Source organism: Staurois parvus, unplaced genomic scaffold (assembly GCF_062004578.1).
Source record: "Staurois parvus isolate SC_StPar_1 unplaced genomic scaffold, SC_StPar_1.0 ptg001462l, whole genome shotgun sequence".
Classification (NCBI taxonomy): Eukaryota; Metazoa; Chordata; class Amphibia; order Anura; family Ranidae; genus Staurois; species Staurois parvus.
In genome coordinates this window covers 499,289-524,909 of record NW_028319258.1, presented here as the reverse complement: position 1 = coordinate 524,909, position 25,621 = coordinate 499,289, and the positions used below count along the sequence as shown (strand labels likewise).

The 25,621-nt window shown below is 42.3% G+C and overlaps 1 protein-coding gene across 1 annotated transcript in view; it reads right to left on the bottom strand.

The window, feature by feature from the left end:
* Window positions 1-3,277: 3,277 nt before the first annotated feature.
* Window positions 3,278-25,621, bottom strand: part of LOC149435837 (up-regulator of cell proliferation-like) — a 33,826-nt gene continuing 11,482 nt past the window's right edge. Inside the window, exons 3-4 of the mRNA XM_089662380.1 lie at window positions 23,090-23,194; window positions 3,278-9,550 (exon numbers count right to left, since the gene is read on the bottom strand). Of these exons, the coding sequence (XP_089518506.1) occupies window positions 4,821-9,550; window positions 23,090-23,194 (4,835 nt within the window). The 3' untranslated portion in view covers window positions 3,278-4,820. The remainder of the gene's footprint in view (window positions 9,551-23,089; window positions 23,195-25,621) is intronic.

Genomic DNA, 25,621 nt, shown 5'->3' with positions numbered 1-25,621 from the left:
AAGAAACTGGCTGATGTTCTGGCCCCTCACCTTGCAGCCATGTTTAATGCTGTGAAGGAAGGTTCAGCCCTTTCCCCCCCAACTTGATGACTGCTAATGTGGTCATGATCCCGAAACCGGACCGGGACCATTCTTCTTGGGTGAATTATAGGCCAATCTCTCTTATCAACGTTGATATGAAAATCCTTACAAAAATTTTAGCTACCGTTTGAACTCTTTTCTTTCTCGTCTGATCAAGAAAGGGCAGGTGGGCTTTGTCCCCCATAGGCAAGCAGGGGACGCAAACAGACAAATTATACAACTACAACACCAGGCTCACAACCACAAAATTGAAATGATGCTCTTATCCCTGGATGTTAATAAGGCCTTTGACACCTTATCCTGGCCTTACCTCATGTCGGTCCTTGCTGTTTTGGGGGTCTTCTCATTGTTACCCATCTAGTGCACTTGTTATTAATTTCATCAACACCAAAGCAGCTGAAACTGATTAACAACCCCCTCTGCTACTTACCTGACCAGATCAATATCCCAGGAGTTTCATTGATTTTATGAATATCAGATACAACATGACAAAACATAAAATAGAGAAAAACCTCCCACACTGCCACTCTAATATTAATTATATGATCTGTAAGAAGCGGCTAGCCCCTGACTATATAACCAGATAGTGAAGATGCAATGAACGGTTCTTGGATTAGTGTGTAAGACCTCTTTTGGATGCTGCTCTGCTTAGCGCTGAGTGCCTTGAAGTGTGTTGGCCCCTTGGGGTTGCAGCGTGGAGGTGAGCAGGCAGTTTAGCCGGTGGTGGATTTCTGCTCCAGTCGATCACTTTCACCCATCAAGTTTATTTGAGAATATCTAATGGACTTTACACATCAGAGTCTATTATGGACTTTTTCACCATTTTTCACATCATTTTGACTTTTTTGTTTTTTTGTGCTTATGTTTTGTTTCACTGTTGTTTTATTTTGCACTGATATATATCACATTGGTTTATGGATGAATATCATTTTATTGGTTCATTCCTTGTTTTTCTTATTTGTTCACACTATTATATATATATATTTTTTTTCTTTTATCTTATGCATGGTTCATTTATATCACTTTGGCACATCTCTTGAGTTTAGGATGTACTTTCCATTTATGTTTTTTCACTGATGCCAGTGCATGTGTGCTATCTATGATTCACATTTGTCATTTTTTTGTGGGTTAATTTTAACCTCTTTTTCACTTTTTCATAGTTTATTTTATCTGTTTTAGTGCACTACAATTCCCATTCATAACATGAAAAAACAATTTGTGTAATATTTTGACAATTGTAATTATTTTATCTTCAAAATCAAAAAGCATTTCAAAAACAAACATGGACATTGAACATTTCAAAGCAGATATTACATTTATTGTGGCTGGGTTTATTTTTTATTTACTTTTAATTTATTATTACACAAACCTAAAGTCCCACCCCAGGGCTGCTGTAAAATGGAGCTATGCAGTTTAGCTGGCACTGTATTGATAAATGATCGTTTTGTTGAGGGGGGTGGGGGGAGTTGGAATGACATATTTTACACCAGCCTAGAGATTCGATTTAATTCTTAAACCCAATGAGCGATGTTCATAAACTCTGATAATATTTCATAGCTTTTCAATTATGCAAATCAAATGAAGCAAACTTGTCCTATAGAACACACAAACAGTTGGGATGTTTGTAATGCAAGCAGCTATACATGTTAAGAACAGCAGACAAAACAGTAAATACATTTGTGAGCCATTTTATCTTGCCAATTTCCTGCTCACCCCCGCCAGTCTTCATAGTCAGATCCCTGACATCAATATTTCTTAATTGCAGTTAAAGGGATACACTTTGCTCAAGAATATGTCCAGCCTATGACTGAATAGTGAAGGAATAGTAATGTGCCCTGTGCACTGCCCTCCTGCCAGCAAGCTTCCTGTGTTACATTGATAGCACTAAGCAGTGCAGTAAAGGCTGATTGGATGACATTGCTGCCCCCCCCAGCTCAATCCTGCTCTATAGGGGGTAACAGATGAACTAAGATATCATATACACATATTTTTAAGGACTTTTTTTATGTATACATAGATACATTACATTATTTCTGCTTTTAATTCTACATTTCTTATTACAGAGTTTATCTAAACCCAAGAACAAAAAAATGTGTATTTCACCTGGTGATCCTGCCAGTAGCACACTTCCTGTACTTCCAGTAAGATGATGTTCACACACTGTACTGTATCTATGGAGGAGCAGCACTGTTGTCTTAAGACTTTACTATCCCCTGTTCCACTCCCATCTGCATACTATAGTGAAGGAAATGTGTATTTGCTCCCCTGCTGATGTTGAATGTTCGCCCCTCACAAATCGAATGTTCGGTGTAACACTGAGAGACAGAATACAACAGCAAATTCAGCAGAAATGCGTCTAACAAATGATGACTGATCTGCATGTTCATGAGGGAAAGAAGGATTTGATCCCCTTCACAAAACATGACTTAGTACTTGGTGGCCAATCCCTTGTTGGCAATCACAGAGGTCAGACGTTTCCTGGAGTTGGCCCCCAGGTTTGCGCACATCTCAGGAAGGATTTTGGCCCACTCCTCTTGGTAGATCGTCTCCAAGTCATTAAGGTTTGGTGGCTGACGTCTGACAACTCGAACTTTCAGCTCCCTCCACAGATTTTCAATGGGCTTAAGGTCTGGAGACTGGCTAGGCCACTCCAGGACCTTAATGTGTTTCTTCTTGAGACACTCCTTTGTTGCCTTGGCCGTGTGTTTTGGGTCATTGTCATGCTGGAACACCCATCCACCACCCATTTTCAATGCCCTGGCTGAGGGAAGAAGGTTCTCACCCAAAATTTGACGATACATTTCTTTTGAATTTGTTGTATTCTGTCTCTCAGTGTTACAATACACCTATCATTTTGATTTCTGTGTGAGGGGCAAACATTCAACATCAGCAGGGGAGCAAATACTTATTTCCTTCACTGTATAGGAATTAGGCATTCTGTAGTCCAAGAGAGAATGGGGAACATTAATACCTCAATTTTTGCACTTATTGTACACATATAACAAAACACTTTCAATTATATATTTACAGACTAAAGGGGAGCAAATAAGAGACATTCATTATTAGGGTGTATTACTACCCCCAAAGGAGCAGCTTGTATATTTGGGTCCCCTGTTGCTTGCCTCAACCCCAAGAACAACCTCTACCCCTCTGACACACCCGGTTAGATAAATCAATACAGACACCAACTCAAATATAGAGTTTCTAGGAAAGATTTTACTGAAAATATTAGGGCCAATAGAGAAATAGCCCATGAACCAACAAATATATACTCTTGCTACAGAGATCAGTCTCTCCCAGATTTGTAACAATAGGTATTGAGTTAATGGCACTTTTAAACCTTATCTTATAGCAGATGTCGGGTAGATCTATGATCCCAGGGGTAAAAGGGGGAAGATGAGGCCCTTGGTCAGTCATCTCCCTTTAGGCCCTGGTGCCACAGGCAATGAACAATACAATATATCATTCTGAATAAGGATTACCCCTTTAAATGACTAAGAAACAATTCAGCAATGTCAATATACATTCAGCAGCCTCCCGACAGATACAGTCCCTTTGGGTGCAGGAGCCCCAAAAGTGAATGTGTCCCTTAATTCCAGCTTACTTGGGGAGGAGCTCAGGTTTATCACTGTGCATAACAACCAGCCATAGAAAGGGACTTGGCAGACATCACTCTTCCACAGCAGATTCCAGTGTGGTGCAGAGACAGAGAAATGTTGTCTGCATAGTGTCTATACAAGGAGGATTGTTGGCCATGCGCCCACTCACCAAACCTCGGGAGAGTAGCACAACTGAAATCCGCAGCATGTGCTCTTGGCAGTACAGGATGCCGCTTGATGGCCTCCGGGCAACTGGTCAATCTACTGTTGAAGAGGCCTGTTCAATGGCCAGTGATGCCCGGCCCAATCTTCCACCATTAATGCCACTGTCCCTGGAACACAAAGACTCTCCCTGCACTGTGATGTGGTACAGAGCGACTGAGCAGGGTACGCTTGATGCACCACTGAACTGTGGCCTGGAACTCCTGGGAAGAAGTCACACACCCCTTGGTCAGTCTCGAAGTCCCCATGCTAAGAGACGTAACATGGCTGCTGCAGGGAAATAATCATCTCTGCCCAGAATTCCTTGAGGATTCCTTACCTCTGGTAATTGTAGTCCAGATAATACTGAGCAATACAGTGTAACTAGGCTGTAAGACTACAAGTCCCAAGATCCTCTGCTTTCAGACACACTTCCTACTCTGACAGCAGGAAATGACATGTGTACTCTGCACTGAACACTAGAGGGAAAGGAGAGGAGTCTCTGTCTGTGCAGCAAATGTCTTTGGATTGCAGAATGGCAGAGCCTGACCCCGCTACCAGGGTTTTCATACATTTGATGCTATAATGATGTAAGTGATGTTAGGATGATGAGTAGAATAGAGTTTTGAAATAAATGTGGAACTGTGTCACATAATCATGGTGAGAACTTTGCAGAATAAAATGGTTTCACAGAGCCACTGATGATATTCTTGACCGTAGAGCTGGGCAAAGCTTTTAATACAGTCAGTAGAAAAAAAATTATAAATGCTGTAGAATACATGCAGAAATGTATAGAATCTCAAGACAGATAAACGGGACATTAACACAAATGGATTCAAGCTGGGTATCAGAATTAGTCTTCTACTGGTTCAGCAAATCAGAGCTACAAAAGAAAGGAAGATAACCATCATTGGTGGAGCATGAAACATTTCCAATGATTTATTTAGTTGTAATGCTATCAAAAGCTTGTTCTTTTGTTATTTTGTACCAGTCTTCAGGTAATTTGGCTGGCAAGGCTTTGTACTCTTTTGCAAACTTTTCATTGAACTCCTTAAAAATATATTTCCAGTATATGGCAGCTTCGATACTTGGATCAGGTTGAATTTTCCAGTCAGGGTAAATTTGTCGATACTCTTTGTAAGGATGTGGCATTCCATGTGTGTCTTTACATGAAAATGTTGAGTTACTTATAACATCTGTTGAACACAGCTCATGGCAAAGAATATTTGAATCTGAGTGCCTATATCTTCCCATTCCTTGAGGCCGATGAAAAGATGAAAAGTGCTCTTTATGATCAATACCACCGGCTTCGCAAGGAACCTTACAAAATGGACACTGTTTCCCACATCCAAAGACTTTCTTAAACAGCTCATCTTGGGGTTTTATAGAAACCCTGGATAGCACAACTTCAACACCTAGGCTGCTTAGTTCAGTTACTAATTGTCCTTCAATGTCACATAAAAATGGCTTTACATATTGGAAGAACTCGTGAACACTGCCAGTGTCTTGAAATACTACCGCATTCATATTATTCTGTGAGATGACTAAATCATCCTTTAAGATCTTGCTAAATTCTTTCAAACTTACAGACAATTTTGTACAATTTACAACAGACGTTTTCTCAAGAGACTCTCTGACTTTGTTTGTAATAGTTGTTAAGCTGCTTGATATTAGCCTTTTTAGCCTTCCAGGTTCTGTGTACTGAACTGTCAAGTTTTTGGTGATCCAGTCTTTTGCAAAAATCTCATAGTGAAGACAATATTTCACATATTCTGTAAAATTTTTCTCTGTCAGTAGGTCATGCAGTAAAGTGGTTTGGAAGAAAGTTCTAGTACCATATTTTGCAGAATCAGTGTTGCATAAGACATCATCAGTAATAGAATATCCAAGGTTTAAAAACACATACCCAGTCAGTGCTGGTTTCAGACACAATTCACAGAATCTTTGAGCCCTTTCTCTGCAATCATTTTTGTTGGCATAGACTTCTTTAAATGTGTTCAAGTAAGAAGGTTTTAATTTTTCCAGACAAAGTTTTGGATCATTTTCCTGAATAAAGTCCTCATGCATCTTCTGGAACATCGGTGCTGCTTTCCCTAAAGTTAAAAGTTTTAGTCTGAGCTCAAGCAGTGGTTTGAAGTAGGACTTTTTTCCTTGTTTTTCTTGAAGGCCATTATCTACAATGTCCAATAACTGCTGGCAAAATGTTTCATCGTAATCCTCTTTTGTGGAAATCTTTTTTGCAACGTAACGATTACATCTATCCATGATAGCGATAGATGCAGCAGTTGCTTCCTCCCAGAACTGTTCTTCAAATCTCTGGGTGTGAACTTGAAAAACTGGATCTTCCAAATACTTTTTTTTCATCGTAAAATCTTTTCCCTTGTATTTTTCTAAACTGTCAAGCTTAACCAGTTTCTGGTTAATGTAGCTTGCCTTATTCTTCATGTTTTTCCTTAAATGCTCCAGCATGGTTTTTGCAATCTCTTGTCTCTTTAAACCTTTCAGAGTAAATTCCTGCAAGGTTTTGTTCCACATTGTCTGAAACTCAGACTCTTGTTCCTCAACGCTCAGTTTTCTATTTTCATGCTTGTATCTTTCCAGAAGAGCACTGACTTGCTCCTCAATTTTTTTCTGATAAATTGCTTGGATGCTGGCTATTTTATTTTTTTCATTTTGAATCCGGTTGACTTCCATACACTTGTTATTTAAATAATATTCAAGTTCCTCTTGTAACCTTGGCACATAACTAATGAATTCAGTTTTGTAATGTTGAATTGACTTCACATACTTATCATTTTTCTTGAAGTAATCTTCTAGAAATGTTTCCATGATCTGGGATTGTGTCCATAATATTTGGTTTATTTCTCTCTTTAAGTCCATTTTGAGCTCAGGTTCTTGTTCGCAAGAATTCTGATTCTTGATCTTATTCTCTGTTTTTATCATCCAGCTGTGTGCCTCTTTCCTGAACTTCCACTCCTGTTGTGAGTATGCTATACACAAGTCATTGTAAGCTTTAGCTACTATGCTGCTCCTAAAACTAAAGATGAATTTCTCATGTTTTACAGCATTCCATAAACTTTTAATCAACTCAGTGAATTCATTTATATTGTTGGAGTCAGAATCTGATTTCTGTTTGATAAGTTCCAATAAATGCATTTTAAGTTCATATACATTTTCACTATATCCAGTGCTAATAGATGCCATGGGGGGAACACCATGCCACAAGCCAGAAATGTACCAGTTGTCTCTCTCAATGTCATAGTCAATGATTTCAGAGAACTGTGTGACATCATCATTATTCTCCATTTTTGCTGCGATTTCTGTCATCTCATCCAACTGCTCTAGGAGCAGCTTGTTTTCTCTTGTGATCTTGTCATGAGCGGACACGTCACTCACATTCTGATGTACAAATTGACAGTTGGCTTTCTTCTTAATTTGTTTCATCCTAAGAAATGCATGGACCACAATCTGTAAAATATCCTTCATCTCTGTTGTGTTTTCCATGGCCATATTGACAAGGGAGATATCACTCAACCCAACTACTAGTGTGGCCAGTTCATTGTCATGTTCATTACTGTCACCAAGGGAAGCCAACTCTGGAGCTCTTAGTCCTTCAGTGTCAATCACCAGAATGAAGTCACAGCTGAGTTCCTCTTGGAAGTTCTGTCTCACATTAAGAAGAGTCATGAAGGCTCCTCTTGTGCATCGTCCACTAGCTACTGGGAACTGCAGACCAAACATGGTGTTCAGAAGGGTGGATTTCCCCGTACTCTGCACTCCCAGTACAGATATCACTATAATTTTGCATTTTCCTCCTGTTTTTTTGTCAAGTTCGCTGAGAACATCACTTATCCACTTCAGGGGTACATTTGAGACATCCCCATCCATCAGTTCTAATGGAAACCCATCCAACAAGAGACGAGCACCCATTTCTGGAAGATGATGAAATTTCCTCTGCTTCTCGTTGATCTCCCTTCTTTCTACCATAAAACACTCAGCCTCGTAAAACTGTCCTAATTCACGGAGAAAATGTTCAATTCCCAAATTTCTGTCAGATATATTTTGACCAAGACCCTTTTCTTCACTTTGTTGAACCTGTAGGATACTATCTCTAGATACTGCATCTAGATAGAATTTTAACCATTTCAAAAAAAAAGGTAGCTCTGTGCTTGACTTCCTAGTAAGGGTATCTAGAAATGCCTTCATGCCTTCAGGAAGTCTCTGATGATTTTGCTGTCTACGTAAGCCTACGATTCTCTTAACTAGTTGGGATTTGTATTCCTCCCCAGATAGGTTACCTTGATTCTTCATTTGGCAGAGTTCTTTCTCAATTTTGGCCAATTCTCTCCAGGCATCTCCTTGTAGTTTCATTGCTTCTTTCTTGTAAACAACAACATCACTTATAGATTCAGTGATTTCCAGGGCGAGTGTTCTTGCATCCTTACACTCCTTAAAGCTTTCATCAACTTCCATTCCAATTTCATATGCAACATGCACCATGTCCTGCAGAGCATTTGTATTTTCCTTTGTGCTTATTAGTTCTTTCATTAATAATTGCAGTTTTCTTGCAGTTTGCCTGTCTTGAGACATTCTTGGATTTAGAGCTATTATTTTTTGTTTAAGATCTGGAAAAATCTCTGTCAAATAATCAATGTTTTTTCTTGCTGTGTGCTTGTTATCTTTACATATAATAAAAATATATTTTCTGGTTTTTACACATGACAGGTTTGTCAGAAATGTCTTGAATTTTCCATCTATGATTTTGGAAGATTGAAGACTGATAATGAAAAAGTAGTTTTTGCTGGAAACATCAATATCTATTAACCACTGACTCTCCACATTGGTGTCTTCAATAAAAATGAACACAGTTTGCGAAATTTGTGAAAGAAAACAGAACTGTTTCTTATTTTTCTGTAGATCTCCCCTGAGGTTGACAATGGCAACAGGATCATAGAAAAGATCTGACTCCCTTCCAGCTGGGAAGTACCAGGCTACTTCCACCAATCCATCAGCGATTTTTCTTTTTACATTCCCACCATTCATATCCTGATGTACAAAAAAATCATGGACTTGCTCTTCTGGACTGAAGATCTGATTTAGTATTTTGGATTTTGATGAACTGTAGTCTCCAAACCTCACAAAAGAAATAACGGGCATGGAATGTTGCACTATACTTTCCTCAGCATACCCTTTTTGTTGTCTCTGGTTATTTGGTATCCATCTTTTTACAATATCTCTCATACCAAACAACATAAAGGTACAGCTATCAGAGCCATCAACAGCCGGGAGGATCAGAGGGACAGCAAACTGACACATTGACATTTTTCTAATAATCTCCTGTTGAAGAAACTTGTCTGAGCAGTGGAGGAGAGCACACACAACATCAAGAGGGTTGACTGAGTTTGATGTACTATCATTCTCAAATAAGTCATCAACATTAAATGTTTCATTGTCATCATTTTGTTCAGTTTCATTGGAGTTTAATACCCGTGCAGTTACATTTAGAGCAAAAAGTTTTTGCAGGAAGCACCAGAAAACATTTTCTGCAGGTTCAATCTTCTTACAAGTCTCTGATCCAATATCCAGGACATCCTTAAGTGTAAATTTTGATGTTATAAATCTTCTCAGACCCAAATTTTCAAGATATAGCATCAGATTTGTTGCATTGTCTGGAAATATGTAATATTATATTTTATTTTATGTATAATACATTACACAGTTTAATGTCTAATTAACTAACAGTATATTGTGCCTTCCCTTGTTCCTTCTACCCCCTAATTAACATGCTACATTTTTTAAAAGTAAAACCTGCTTTCATTACATACCTTATTTTAGACCCAGTGATGAGATCACTTGGTCTCCGTACTTTTCTATGCAATGCAAGCAGATTATGACTGGTGGGAGGGGTCAGCAGGGTGCTGTACATAGCTTCCTGAAAATATTACAACACCCTGCTTCAGTACTCCTCTCAAAAGTCCTCAGCCCTGATACAAGCATTGGGATGGCACTTGGTAAAAGTTATGCAATATCATATTTTCTTGATGGGTGGGGGACAGTCTGCAGGAGTGGGTGTCCCTACGCAGAGAGCAAGACTGAATGGAGGGCCAGAGTTCAGCTTCAAAGATATGTAGCTCTTAAAACACATATGTTGTACGTAGGGTCTGATCAGTAGAATACAAAGTCACTTTAAGCATCCAATCATGTGCTAGGGAATGAAAGGAAAAGATCTTCTTTTTCACTTTTTCAAATGATAAAAATAAACACAGGTTCCCTTAATCACACCTTATTCTTAAAGGGACCTGAAAACAAAGATAGTGGCCAGCAAGATAAAATTGTGCTCTGTAGCAGAGTCATAGCCACTAGTGGAATCTGACACATTTGGGTGTGTGAAATACAATTTTCCCCTCTGTCCCTGTGGTATCTGCCAATTTCTACAACTCTACAGGACTGAACTACCATCTTGGTCTCAATGCGTGCTCAGACCAAAAAACAAAACTTCCTTCCCCACAGCCCTGGTGTAATGGTTCTGGGGGTCTGTGGGTAGGAGGCTTGAAAGAACCTGGAAGCCCCCTTTCTGACCCTTCCATGTGAATGAGTAAGGGGTACACAGTACCTTTACCAATTCACTATATATATATATATATATATACGGCATCTCACAGAAGTGAGTACACCCTTCACATTTTTGTATATATTTGCGGTTTAGACATGAATGGCGGTGTGTTGAGTTATTTTGAGGGGACAGCAAATTTACATGTTATACAAGCTGTACACTGACTACGTCACATTGTAGCAACGTGTCATTTCTTCAGTGTTACAAACAAGAGATCCCTGTGCTCAAATCCCAAGAGCTAGTGCATGTATTTATCCATCAGGTGCTAAAGGGGTGTAACCACATATTAACACTAGAAATTCTGAAGGACCCTCTGCACACTGGTATATACCCTTCCAAGCAGACTATGCAATAAATAGGTATATTTGGTTCACACATATTGCAATACATGCTTAAGCTGGCCAACTGCGTCAAAGTAATCCCTCTATGGCCAATCCTACTCTGCCCTGCCTACGCAAATGCTACTGTGGACACAATGCTAGCATAGGGGAAAAGACACAATGGGGAGATAGAGGGGCCATAGAGGGATTACTTTGACGCAGTTGGCCAGCTTAAGCATGTATTGCAATATGTGTGAACCAAATATACCTATTTATTGCATACTTTGCTTGGAAGGGTATATACCAGTGTGCAGAGGGTCCTTAGAATTTCTAGTGTTAATATGTGGTTACACCCCTTTAGCACCTGATGGATAAATGCACGCACTAGCTGTTGGGATTTGAGCACAGGGATCTCTTGTTTGTTGTATTGTTGGGTCAGTAGCCACACCTGAACCTTGTAGCTCTCCCCAATTGTGTCTTTTCCCCTATGCTAGCATTTTCCCCTCTAGCCACTGATCCCCATAACCACTGGGTCAAGGTTGAGGGGGGAGAAACCTATGTCCTCATCAGCATGGGACATGGTTCTTTGCCAGGGCAGTTCCCACTGGCAAGGTACCCTCCCTATGCTGAGGGTTTGTGGCTTCTGGTATGGTTCAGGAAGGGCGCCTGCTCATTCCCCTATTTCCTGGTCTGCCAGGCTGAATGCAGATAGGGATCTGGTGAAAAAAAAATCCCCGATCACTTTGTTTACAAACAGAATGCAGCGGATGGTAGCTGTCTTTTACCACCAATTTAAACAGCATTTTTATGTGTATATCAATTTTTTGTAGTAGGTTGTATACATCATACAGATGCAGCAAAGGTGGGTTAAGGGCATCCCCAGGCAGGTTGTTTAAAATAATTATGCATTTTTAATGTCTCACTTTAGGCATAATTAAAATAGTTTATCCTCGCCAAACCAAATGAAAAAAAAAAAATACTTTGGCACATGTTCCCCAGGGCTGTGGAAAACCTCCATATTCCATGTATTTTACCAAACAATTTACATTTAGAAAATTACCATTGCTGATTTTTATTTGAACTTCAGTAATGCTCATTGAATCTGTCCTGATCCAAACCCATATACAGTATGCTTGGCTCATCACAGGACACAGTAGTGTGTCAACTCTCCACCCCCAGCGGTGCACTGCAGGTATACCTACCGCTTGTTATGTCACTACTGTGTTCTGTAGTAACATAGTATCTGTCAGATACTATCACCGTGCACAGCTGGGGACTAGGGATGAGCTGAAAATCAGAGCACAAGATGGAAATGAACCTTGGCTGTTTGGGCATTCAAATGAACACATAAACATTTACCCAATCAGAGGGATCAGGACATCAGGTCAGTAGTGGTATTACTTTCAAATTCTGATAAGATCCCAACTACAAACACACACAACCACTGGGCCAGGGTTATGGGGAAGAGGCCTTTGTCCTCATGAACATGGGAACTATGTGCTTGTCCAGTGGTTCCCTCACACATAGGCACCCCCACCATTTTGAGGGCATGTGGCCTAGGATGGTTCAGGAGGAGAGTCTCATGCTCATCTAGTGTGGATTTTTGGGAGGGGCATTACGGTCTTGTGCACCTATCTCTGGAACGTAGAGATTTAGCAGACTGGTTTAGGTGAACCTGTGTTCAACCCAAACCCAAAAGTACAAATTTTTTATAAACGAAAACATTGTCATATCTGATGATGTTCACCCTCCCACAGGTGTATACAGTCAAGCCCCTAGGCATGCAGACAGCTTCTACAAACATTGGTGAAAGAATGGGTCGCTCTCAGGAGCTCAGTCACTCCAAGCGTGGTCCCGTGATAGGTGGCCACCTGTGCAATAAGTCCGTCCGTGACATTTCCTGGCTGCTAAATATTTCACGGTCAACTGTTAGTGGGATTATAACAAAGTGGAAGCAACTGGGAAAACAGCAACCCAGCCACCAATTGGTAGACCACATAAAATGACAAAGCGGAGTCAGTGCATGTTGAAGCGCTCAGTGCACAGAAGTCGCCAACTGTCTGCAGAGTCAATAGCTAAAGACCTGCAAACTTGGTGTGGCCTTCAGATGAGCCCAACAACAGTGCGTAGAGAGCTTCATGGAATGGATTTCCATGGCCGAGCAGCTGCATCCAAGCCTTACATCACCAAGTGCAATACAAAGCGTTGGATGCCGTGGTGTAAAGCACGCCACCACTGGACTCTAGAGCAGTGGAGACGTGTTCTCTGGAGTGACCAATCACATTTCTCTGTCTGGAAATCCAATGGACGTGTCTGGGTTTGGCGGTTGTCAGGAGAACGGTACTTGCTTGACTGCATTGTGCCAAGTGTAAAGTTTGGTGGAGGGTTGATTATGGTGTAGGATTTTTTTTTCAGGGTTGGGCTTGGCCCCCTAGTTCCAGTAAAGGGAACTCTTCAAGGCGACATTTTGACATTTTGCTCCCAACTTTGTGGGAAGAGTTTGGGGATGGCCACTTCCTGGTCCAAAATGACTGCACACCAGTGCACCAAGCAAGGTTCATAAAGACATAGATGAGCGAGTTTGTGGTGGAGGAACTTGACTGGCCTGCACAGAGTCCTGACTTCAACCCAATAGAACACCTTTGAAATGAATTACAGTGGAAACTGGGAGCCAGACCTTCTTGTCCGACATCAGTGCCTGACCTCACAAATGTGCTTCTGGAAGAATGGTCCATCCTTCCCATAGACACCCTCCTAAACCTTGTGGACGGCCTTCCCAGAAGAGTTGAAGCTGTTATAGCTGCAAAGGGCGGGGCCAACTCAATATTGAACCATACGGACTAAGACTGGGATGCCATTAAAGTGTATGTCTGAGTAAAGGCAGGCGTCCCAATACGTTTGGCAATATAGTGTGTATATATATATATATATATATTGTGAATTGTTAAAGGTACTATGTACTGTACCTTTTACTCATTCACACACATGGAAGGGTCAGAATCTTGCATTGGGCGAGTGGAAATAAGGTGGGGGTGAGCAGCGCCAGGACTAGGGGTGTGTGGGAGGGGTGGCGGTGAGGGCAGTAAAAAGCAGCAATCTCCTGTATGACTTTCAATGAAGCAGCTGGAAGCCGCATGAGGGAGAGGAGCTTCCAGCTGCTTCATTGAAAGTCATACAGGAGATCACTGCTTGTCACTGCCCTCACAGATGCATCGATTGTCCCCAGTCATTCCATTTCATTCTGCCCACCCCCGGCTGTGTGCTCCTCAGTGGCCAGCCCCTCCCCCATCCTCCGCACCAATAGGAGAAGAGGGGAGAGAGGCTGGATCTGCTCTGCCTCGCCTTGTGCCCGCCCACACTCCAATCCATGCAGCTTCAGAAGATGTGTGTGTGGGAAATTGTACACAGAGCAGCCGACAGCTCTGATGCTTCTGACTGAGTCATTTGAGTTCAACCTCCCTTCCTTCCACCCACCCATCCCTCGCTTCCTTCCACCCACCCCTCCCTTCCTTTCTTTCACCCATCCCTTCCTTTCTTCCTTCCACCCCTCCCTTCCACTGCTCCCTTTCTTCCACCCACCCCTCCCTTTCTTCCTACCACCCTCCTTTCCACCCCCCCTCTCTTCCTTCCACCCTCCCATCCACCCTCCCTTCCACCCCCTCTTCTTTACTCCCTTCCTTCCTTCCACCCACCCCTTCCTTCCTTCCACCCACCCCTCCCTTCCTTCCACCTACCCCCCTTCCTTCCTTCCACCCTTCCCTTCCTTCCTTCCACCTACACTCCCATCCTTCCTTCCACCCAACCTTACCTTCGTTCACTCCCTTCCTTCCATCCCTCAATTTCTTCCTTCTCTCCATCCACCCCTCCCTTCCTTCCTTCCACCCACCCTCCCTTCCACCCCTCCATCCCTCCTTCCCTTCCTTCCACTTACCCTTACTCCCACCCCTCCCTTCCTCCTTGCCTTCCATCCACCCCTCCTTCCACCCCTTCCTTCCACCCCTCCCTTCCTTCCTTCCACCCACCCCTCCCTTCCTTTCACCCCTCCATTCCTTCCTTCCTTCCACTCCCTCCCTTCCACCCCTCTCTTCCTTCTTCTCTTCCTTCTAGCCCTCCCTTCCTTCCACCCCTCCCTTCTCTCCTTCCTTCCTTCCACCCCTTCTTCACTTCCTTCCACCCACCCCTACCTTCCTTCACTTCCTTCCTTCCACCCCTCCCTTTCTTCCTTCTCTCCATCCACCCCTCCCTTCCTTCCTTCCACCCATTCCTACCTTTCACCCACCCTCCTTTCCACCCCTCCATCCCTCCCTTCCTTCCACTTTTCCCTTCCTCCCACCCCTCCCTTCCTCCCTGCCTTCCATCCACCCCTCCTTCCACTCCTCCCTTCCTTCCTTCCACCCACCCACCCCTCCCTTCCTTCCACCCCTCCATTCCTTCCTTCCACTCCCTCCCTTCCACCCCTCTCTTCCTTCTTCCCTTTCTTCTACCCCTCCATTCTCTCCTTCCTTCCTTCCTTCCACCCCTCCCTCCCTCCCTCCCTTCCACCCACCCCTTCCTTCATTCCTTCCTTCCTTCCACCCCTTCCTTTTTCCCCTCCCTTCCTTCCCTCCACCCTCCCCTTTCTTCCACCCCTCCCTTCCTTCCACCCACCCCTCCCTTCCTTCCACCCCTCCATTCCTTCCTCCTCTCCCTCTCTTCCACCCCTCTCTTCCTTCTTCCCTTTCTTCTACCCCTCCCTTCCTTCCACCCCTCCCTTCTCTCCTTCCTTCCTTCCACCCCTCCCTCCCTCCCTTCCCCCCACTCCTTCCTTCATTCCTTCCTTCCACCCACCCCTTCCTTTTTCCCCTCCCTTCCTTCCCTCCACCCTCCCCTTTCTTCCACCCCTCCCTTCCTTCCACCTACCCCTCCCTTCTTTCCTTCCACCCACCCCTTTCTTCCACCCCTCCTTTCCTTCCTTCCTGCCACCCTCCATTCCATAGCTCATTTCCTTCCTCCCTTTCTTCCACCCACCCCTCCCTTCCTTCCACCCACCCACCCCTTCCTTCTTTCCACCTTTCCCTTCCTTCCTCCCTGCCTTCCATCCACCCCTCCCTCCCTTCCTTCACCCCTCCTTCTTTCCACCCCTTCCTTCCACCCCTTCCTTCCTTCCTTCCACCCCTTCCTTCCTTCCACTCCTCTCACTTCCTTCCACCCCACCCTCCTTCCCACCCCTTCCTCCCACTCCTCCCTTCCTTTGCACTCCTCCCTCCCTTTCCTTCCACCCCTCCTTTCCTTTCCACCCCTCCCTCTCTTCCTTCCACCCTCCTTCCCAGTCCTTCCACCCTTCTTTCCCTCCCTCCCTCCCTTCCATCACCCCTCCCTCCTTCCCACCCCTTTGTTCCACTCCTTCCTCCCTCTCACCCTTCCTTTCCACACCTCCCTCCCATCTTCCCACCTCTTCGTTTCACCCCTCCCACCCTTCCTTCCCACTTCTTCCTTCCACACCTTTCTTCCTTCCACCCCTCCCTCCCTTCCACTCCTCACTTCCTTCAACCCCTCTCTCCTTTATTTCCTTCCACCCCTCCCTCCTTTTCTCCCTTCCTTCTTTCCATCTCTCCCTCCCTTCATTCCTGCCATTTCCTTTCTTCCTTCCTTCCCGTCCTTCATTTTGCATAAAACATTTAACGGTGTCATTTCATGACATAATTTACAAGGGCGTGTTTAGGGGAGGAATTAAGGGCGGGGAAGGGTAGGGGTTGGGTGGGGCAACTGGTGGCGAGTAGCTCTTAAGTCCTGGCTAGTAGCAATTTTGAGCCCTGAAGTGTATTATGCAAATATTGAAAGGCCAGGCATGCAGAGTCAAGAATAATACTGAAATATTACTAGCTTGTCTTGTTTGTTTCCTTCCTGGTCCTCTATCTGAGAAGTCCATGGAGCTCAATGGTACAACTCAGACATTGGATTTCCTCTCTTTGTCATGATTTCATCTTTCCCTTTAGGAAAACACCATTTGAACATGTTTGGCAACACTACCCTGGTGCCCGGGGCACCATCTCTTTACTCTATTCACAACTTCTTTTGGCACATTCTCCTGGCTCCCATGTTTTAAAATGGGAACGTGATCTTACTGTCCAACTGGCCCCAGAGGTTTGGAGTAGAGCCTGGTCAGCTGTGGCCAAATGTTCTTTTTACACTACTGTGATGGATATGGTAAAATGCCTATTTGGTTTCCTATTGAATATGTATATATATATATATATATATATATATGTATTTTTATACATATTTACTTTTATACTTTAAGACTATTTCTTTCTTCATATTTATAAATGTTTAGTATGAATACATATGTTGTGTGAATATTTTCTGTCTGTTGGGCTTTGTGGTACTTTAAGAAATCCTTGCTTAAGAAATGTTTGTTCACATGCACCGACCCCCTCCCATCGTGCCAACTTGAGACAAAGGAATGTTTTTCTTTCTATAGATAAGACCTGGAAGAAGATCACACCTATACCATGACGGAGATTGTTTTCGTGTGGAAATGACCAATCAAAGACTAATATAATGCTTATGCTGTTGTCACATGACTCTTGCATCATTTTGCATATATAAGCTCACTTTCTCATTATAATAAACTGGAAGTGTTCATAGACTGAACATGTGTGTCAGCGTGAGTCTCTTCCAGTGTGCGCACATTCCAAAGCTAGCTAGCAAAGATTAATTAGGACAGGAGCAGATAATCAACGGACACTTTTGGTCCTTATCTAATTCACTACCACTATGGAAGTGACGTATAAGGTGCTTCTCTGATGGTACTGGGTCCTGGCACAGATTTCCCACGCGAACCCATCCTGTGCTGATCGATGTGCAGTTTGCGCAATCCGTGGAGGTTAGCTACACGTATGGTGGATGTGCCCAGGATTAGTGGGCTTTTGGTCCAGAGTGTATGGTCTATTGTCAACCCTTTTTCACTCTACTTACCATAGAAATCCTCATCATGCGCTACTCAATTGCCCACTTCCTGGCCTTCTATCACACCAGCAGAGACTTGCTACCTATCTTTTTATAGCGGCTAAAAGGGCTATTGCTAGGGCCTGGCAGAAACCAACTGCTCAGATTGTGGAGGTGAGGAATATTATGACCACACTCATGATTTATGAAAAAATGTTGAGTATCCTTAATGATTCTCATTAGAGATGAGCGAAGAAATGAAAAATTCGATTCGGCTGATTCGGCGAATTCCAGTGTGAAATTCGATTCGATGCGAATTTCTCCGCTACGAAGATGACTTATTTAAAGGGTTTCTAGGCTTCAGAGAGCCTTTAAATTAGTGCAGAACACTGTACCTTTAATTTAAATGCCCTTGGAGATGAGGAAGGAGAAGGAGAAGGAGAAGGATGAGAAGAAGGAGAAGGAGAAGGATGAGAAGAAGGAGAAGGATGAGAAGAAGGAGAAGGATGAGAAGAAGAAGGATGAGAAGAAGGAGAAGAAGGAGAAGGATGAGAAGAAGGAGAAGGATGAGAAGAAGGAGAAGGATGAGAAGAAGGAGAAGGATGAGAAGAAGAAGGATGAGAAGGAGAAGGATGAGAAGAAGAAGGATGAGAAGAAGGAGAAGGATGAGAAGAAGAAGCATGAGAAGAAGGAGAAGGATGAGAAGAAGGAGAATGATGAGAAGAAGGAGAATGATGAGAAGAAGGAGAAGGATGATAAGAAGGAGAAGGAAGAGAAGAAGGAGAAGGAGAAGGATGAGAAGAAGGAGAAGGATGAGAAGAAGGAGAAGGATGAGAAGAAGGAGAAGGAGAAGGATGAGAAGAAGGAGAAGGAGAAGGATGAGAAGAAGGAGAAGGATGAGAAGAAGAAGGATGAGAAGAAGGAGAAGGATGAGAAGAAGAAGGATGAGAAGAAGGAGAAGGATGAGAAGAAGGAGAATGATGAGAAGAAGGAGAAGGATGAGAAGAAGGAGAAGGAGAAGGATGAGAAGAAGAAGAATGAGAAGAAGGAGAAGGAGAAGGATGAGAAGAAGGAGAAGGATGAGAAGAAGGAGAAGGATGAGAAGAAGGAGAAGGATGAGAAGAAGGAGAAGGATGAGAAGAAGGAGAAGGATGAGAAGAAGGAGAAGGATGAGAAGAAGAAGGATGAGAAGAAGGAGAAGGAGAAGGATGAGAAGAAGAAGGATGAGAAGAAGGAGAAGGAGAAGGATGAGAAGAAGGAGAAGGATGAGAAGAAGGAGAAGGATGAGAAGAAGGAGAAGGAGAAGGATGAGAAGAAGGAGAAGGAGAAGGATGAGAAGAAGGAGAAGGATGAGAAGAAGGAGAAGGATGAGAAGAAGAAGGATGAGAAGAAGGAGAAGAAGGAGAAGGATGAGAAGAAGGAGAAGGATGAGAAGAAGGAGAAGGATGAGAAGAAGGAGAAGGATGAGAAGAAGGAGAAGGAGAAGGATGAGAAGAAGAAGGATGAGAAGGAGAAGGATGAGAAGAAGAAGGATGAGAAGAAGGAGAAGGATGAGAAGAAGAAGGATGAGAAGAAGGAGAAGGATGAGAAGAAGGAGAATGATGAGAAGAAGGAGAAGGATGATAAGAAGGAGAAGGAAGAGAAGAAGGAGAAGGAGAAGGAGAAGGATGAGAAGAAGGAGAAGGATGAGAAGAAGGAGAAGGATGAGAAGAAGGAGAAGGAGAAGGATGAGAAGAAGGAGAAGGATGAGAAGAAGAAGGATGAGAAGAAGGAGAAGGATGAGAAGAAGGAGCAGCAGAAGAAGAAGGATGAGAAGAAGGAGAAGGAGAAGGATGAGAAGAAGGAGAAGGAGAAGGATGAGAAGAAGGAGAAGGATGAGAAGAAGGATGAGCAGAAGGAGAAGGATGAGAAGAAGGAGAAGGATGAGAAGAAGGAGAAGGATGAGAAGAAGGATGAGAAGAAGGATGAGAAGAAGGAGAAGGATGAGAAGGACAGTTCTGTGACAGTTTCTGTCTATTTCTGACAGTTCTGGGACATTCACTCCATACAGCGGTTTCAACCGCTGTATGGAGGGAATGTCATAGAACTGTCAGAAATAGACTATTAATGACAGTTCTGGGACTGTCCTTCCATGCAGCGGTTGAAACATTGTATGTATTTGTTTCCATAAATGGATCCATTTATGGAAACAAATACATACAATGTTTCAACCGCTGCATGGAAGGACAGTCCCTGAACTGTCATTAATAGTCTATTTCTGACAGTTCCATGACATTCCCTCCATACAGCGGTTAAAACAGCTGTATGCAGTGAATGTCCCAGAACTGTCATAAATAGTCTATTTCTGATAGATCTGGGACATTCACTCCATACAGCTGTTTTAACCGCTGTATGGAGGGAATGTCATGGAACTGTCAGAAATAGACTATTAATGACAGTTCAGGGACTGTCCTTCCATGCAGCGGTTGAAACATTGTATGTATTTGTTTCCATAAATGGATCCATTTATGGAAACAAATACATACAATGTTTCAACCGCTGTATGGAAGGACAGTCCCTGAACTGTCATTAATAGTCTATTTCTGACAGTTCTATGACATTCCCTCCATACAGCGGTTAAAACAGCTGTATGCAGTGAATGTCCCAGAACTGTCATAAATAGTCTATTTCTGATAGATCTGGGACATTCACTCCATACATCTGTTTTAACCGCTGTATGGAGGGAATGTCATGGAACTGTCAGAAATAGACTATTAATGACAGTTCAGGGACTGTCCTTCCATACAGCGGTTGAAACATTGTATGTATTTGTTTCCATAAATGGATCCATTTATGGAAACAAATACATACAATGTTTCAACCGCTGTATGGAAGGACAGTCCCTGAACTGTCATTAATAGTCTATTTCTGACAGTTCCATGACATTCCCTCCATACAGCGGTTAAAACAGCTGTATGCAGTGAATGTCCCAGAACTGTCATAAATAGTCTATTTCTGATAGATCTGGGACATTCACTCCATACAGCTGTTTTAACCGCTGTATGGAGGGAATGTCATGGAACTGTCAGAAATAGACTATTAATGACAGTTCTGGGACTGTCCTTCCATACAGCGGTTGAAACATTGTATGTATTTGTTTCCATAAATGGATCCATTTATGGAAACAAATACATACAATGTTTCAACCGCTGTATGGAAGGACAGTCCCAGAACTGTCATTAATAGTCTATTTCTGACAGTTCCATGACATTCCCTCCATACAGCGGTTAAAACAGCTGTATGCAGTGAATGTCCCAGAACTGTCATAAATAGTCTATTTCTGATAGATCTGGGACATTCACTCCATACAGCTGTTTTAACCGCTGTATGGAGGGAATGTCATGGAACTGTCAGAAATAGACTATTAATGACAGTTCTGGGACTGTCCTTCCATACAGCGCTTGAAACATTGTATGTATTTGTTTCCATAAATGGATCCATTTATGGAAACAAATACATACAATGTTTCAACCGCTGTATGGAAGGACAGTCCCTGAACTGTCATTAATAGTCTATTTCTGACAGTTCCATGACATTCCCTCCATACAGCGGTTAAAACAGCTGTATGCAGTGAATGTCCCAGAACTGTCATAAATAGTCTATTTCTGATAGATCTGGGACATTCACTCCATACAGCTGTTTTAACCGCTGTATGGAGGGAATGTCATGGAACTGTCAGAAATAGACTATTAATGACAGTTCAGGGACTGTCCTTCCATGCAGCGGTTGAAACATTGTATGTATTTGTTTCCATAAATGGATCCATTTATGGAAACAAATACATACAATGTTTCAACCGCTGCATTGAAGGACAGTCCCAGAACTGTCATTAATAGTCTATTTCTGACAGTTCCATGACATTCCCTCCATACAGCGGTTAAAACAGCTGTATGCAGTGAATGTCCCAGAACTGTCATAAATAGTCTATTTCTGACAGTTCTGGGACATTCACTCCATACAGCGGTTTCCGGCAAGAAGTGTATGTGCAGAGTTCCTCTATTCTGCAGATACACTTAGAGGAGCTCTGCAGATACACTTAGAGGAGCTCTGCACATACACTTTTTTCCGGTTTGGAATTATTCTTATTTTCATCCTACTTCTTCTTCTTCTTCTTCATCCTCATCCTCATCCTCTTCTTCTTCTGAGGATGAGGATGAGGATGAAGAAGAAGAAGAAGAAGAAGAAGAAGAAGTAGGATGAAAATAAGATTAATTCCAAGCCGGCAAAAAGTGTATGTGCAGAGCTCCTCTAAGTGTATCTGCAGAGCTCCTCTAAGTGTATCTGCAGAATAGAGGAACTCTGCACATACACTTTTTGCCAGCTTGGAATTATTCTTCTTTTCATCCTACTTCTTCTTCTTCTTCTTCATCCTCATCCTCATCCTCAGAAGAAGAGGATGAGGATGAAGAAGAAGAAGAAGAAGAAGAAGAAGAAGAAGAAGAAGAAGAAGAAGAAGAAGAAGAAGTATAATGAAAAGAAGAATAATTCCATGCCGGCAAAAAGTGTATGTGCAGAGTTCCTCTATTTCTGACAGTTCTCTCACAGCTTCTTCACATGTACAGCGGTTGAAACATCTGTATCCTAAATGTAAACTAATAGATACAATGTTTCAACCGCTAAACATGTGTTCCTTCTGTCAGAGAACTGTCAGAAATAGCGGAGCTCACTGCAGGGACACTTTTGCCGGCTGATCGGGAAATGTTCGATTCGCGCACCCGAAGTAGGCAAAATTTCGGTTTCGACACGAATCGAATATTTCCTGAAATTCGACTCGAATTCCGGTTCGCCTAGTTCGATTCGCTCATCTCTAATTCTCATCATCGGTTCCTGAAAATTTGGAGCCCTTGATGGTCTTACGCTCACCCTTCTCTTTTCAAATACAGCTTGGGTTCATACCAATTTTAAGGGGGTCCTTGCACTCAGGTTCTCTTAATACTGTTTCTTTCTACTTGACCTTCTCTTTCTTTCTTTCTTTCTTTCTTTCTTTTCCTAACTGTACTTCTTTCCTTGTTCCTCTGCAATGTTGTCTCCCCTGCCTCCTCCCTTCCCACAGCTCTCTACCGTGATTTACCTCGGCTGAGTATTTTACTCAGGTTCATCTCACTCTAACTAGGGTGTGTTCTTGTTGAAGGCTAATCTGTTTATGTGTCATTGATTGTACTATATATATGACAATTGGTCCCCTGCGAGAGTCCTTTTCTAAATTATTGTACTTAGTTATTTCTTCAACCATGAAAAAAGTGAAAAACCAATATTGTACAAGAAATATTACTAGCTTGTTTTTGGCTACTTAGAAAAAGTGATCTTACCATCTAAGGGCTGGAGATGGGCTACCATCTCTTCATGTGGTTTAATGTTTGAACCACCATCCTGCTGATTAGCAAAACCATCATCCAGCTGCGATGCATGTTCACCTTAAAAAAAAAACAAAAAACAAACAAAAAACAGGGAGAGAGATGAACAGGGGCACAGCAGTTTCCAAGTCTGGTATTTTCATGTAGTATTTTTTTTTTGTAACACAGGTATTCGTAACCAAGCTTTGCTTAAGCTAGTGCTACTGCTGTGCTAATACTAGCATTATAGCTGCTACCATTGATAAATTACAGATTTCTGGTGGGTTGTTGCTCTTTGTGAACAAATCATTTGGGAATGTATTTTGAGTGCCATGTATTGTCCCCCCTATTGTACAGCGCTGAGCAAACCCTTTGGCGCTATATAAACTAGATGTAATAATAATAATAATAATGTAGGTTATATTATTGACCAAACATAGTTATGAACATATTTTGACAATAACATCATGCAAGTTTCTTTGCTGGTTTGTTAACACAGATCAGCCAACTGTTGCAGTTGCGAGATAACAGATTGGGTATAGTGATGTTAAAGGCATGGGACTTACTAAAGTTAATTTGGGAGATATACTGAAAGAGTTCAAAGTCCTTCAGTAGATTAGGGAGCATGACATAGGGTTATGTAAAGAACAATAAAATGTTATCGGCGAATGCTGCTAATTTAAACGAGTGATCTACTAATCGTTAGACCCTTGATATCACTATTTGCTCTGGGGCAATGCAGAAAGGGTTCTAGTGTTATCATAAACAACAAAGGAAATAGAGGGCAGCTTTGTCTCATGCGGTTGTGAATGGAGAAGGCATTAGACAGGTAGCCATTTACTCGCACTCGGCTGTTGGTTTATCGTATAGGGGCATAATAAAATGAAATAAGTGGTCTGGAATGCCAATCGAGCCTAGAAGAACTGACATGTAGTCTTAGGACAGCATGTCAAATGCCTGCTTTGCATCTAAGGATAGGAAAAATCCCAATCACTTCAAGATAGTGAGCCAATGGTGGAAGTTGGGGGCTTTAGTGGTGTTGACTCAAGCTTCTCTTCCTGGGATAATCCTTACCTGGTCTTTAATAACAAGGAGAGTGAAGCAATGGGAGCATACGATTGGTCTGGATTTTTGCGAAGAGTTTTAAGTTGACGTTTAAGAAAGATTGGTCAGTAGTTTGTTACAAACATCGAGTTCTTCCCAGCTTTAGGAACAACCGATATGTGAACTTCTAGAAGGCCATATATGGAAGGGGTAGTAGTGGAGATAGAGTTAAATGCACAAAGAAAAGGGACAGCCAAATCCAGGAACAGGTTATAATAAGCAGTCAACTCTGGGCTTTGGACTGTATTTGACAGCCAATGTGAATTCCTCTAAAATGAGTGTCCCATCTATCTTACGTGCAGCAGTTTGGGTGATTGGTTCAGGGCAGTAACAATGTAGAAAATCTTGTATTGCAAATGAATGCAATCTCGAGTCAACCTCAAGAACAGCTACGTTGCCATCAAAATCCCAAATAGATGGTTGGTAAAGGTATGTTTATAGAAATTCTTTATATATGGACATCAATTATGTGCCTCAAAATATTCCACTGATGAGGTGGTAAATTTGCAGCTTCACTTGAAAGATGGTCCTGCAAATTGTATGCAATATCATAGCCAAAAACCCGTAATGTTTTATAGCAAAACAATGTTTTATGGAGAATTAATACAGTTATGGATTTTAGTAATTAGCGGTAAGTATTGGTACCTAAAAAGTCCCATGTTGTTATATTGTTGTTGAAATGTATAGTATGTATAAGATGTTGGTACCGCCTCTATAAGGGTGTAATACGCTCTAGCTCATTGTTTATAAACAAACCATGTGATCAATATAAGTATGTGACCTTCACTCCTCTCCCATCCTATGATTGCCTCTGTTAAAGATTGGAGGAAACATTTTTCTTTAACCTCAAGTCATTCACATAGCATCTCACCTAACATTCCCATATCAGTATTAACTCCTCTAATCCCGGATCTTTCTATTACTATGTGGTTAGGTAGAGGAATATGGAAAATCAAGGATTTAAATGTTGGGGGTGATATTAAATTGTTTTTGCACCTCCAGACTAAATTTCACCTGCCCTCTTGGGACCTATATAGATATCTCCAAATAGTACACTGCTTTAAAGGATAAGTTCATCTTTCATAACCTGGTGCATGCAACATGATCAGACCGCCCCCGACTCCCCCGCTGCCCCGCTAGCTGTCAAATGAAAAATGTGCTCTGTGAATGAGAAACTACAAATCTCGACAGCCTTAGCGGCTTACGACTTGTAGTTCTCAATGAACTGCCACGGCACTGTGGAGCACTGTGGTAGTTCATTGAGTCTTTCTTTCAGTATATCTGCTTGCCCATACATCCTGTTGATGCGTTTTACTGCGTTCCAGTACAGTTCTGTGCAGAAAAAATACAGCATTTTCTACTTTTTTTTTCTACAACCGGAACGCACTGGAACTGCAAGCGCTG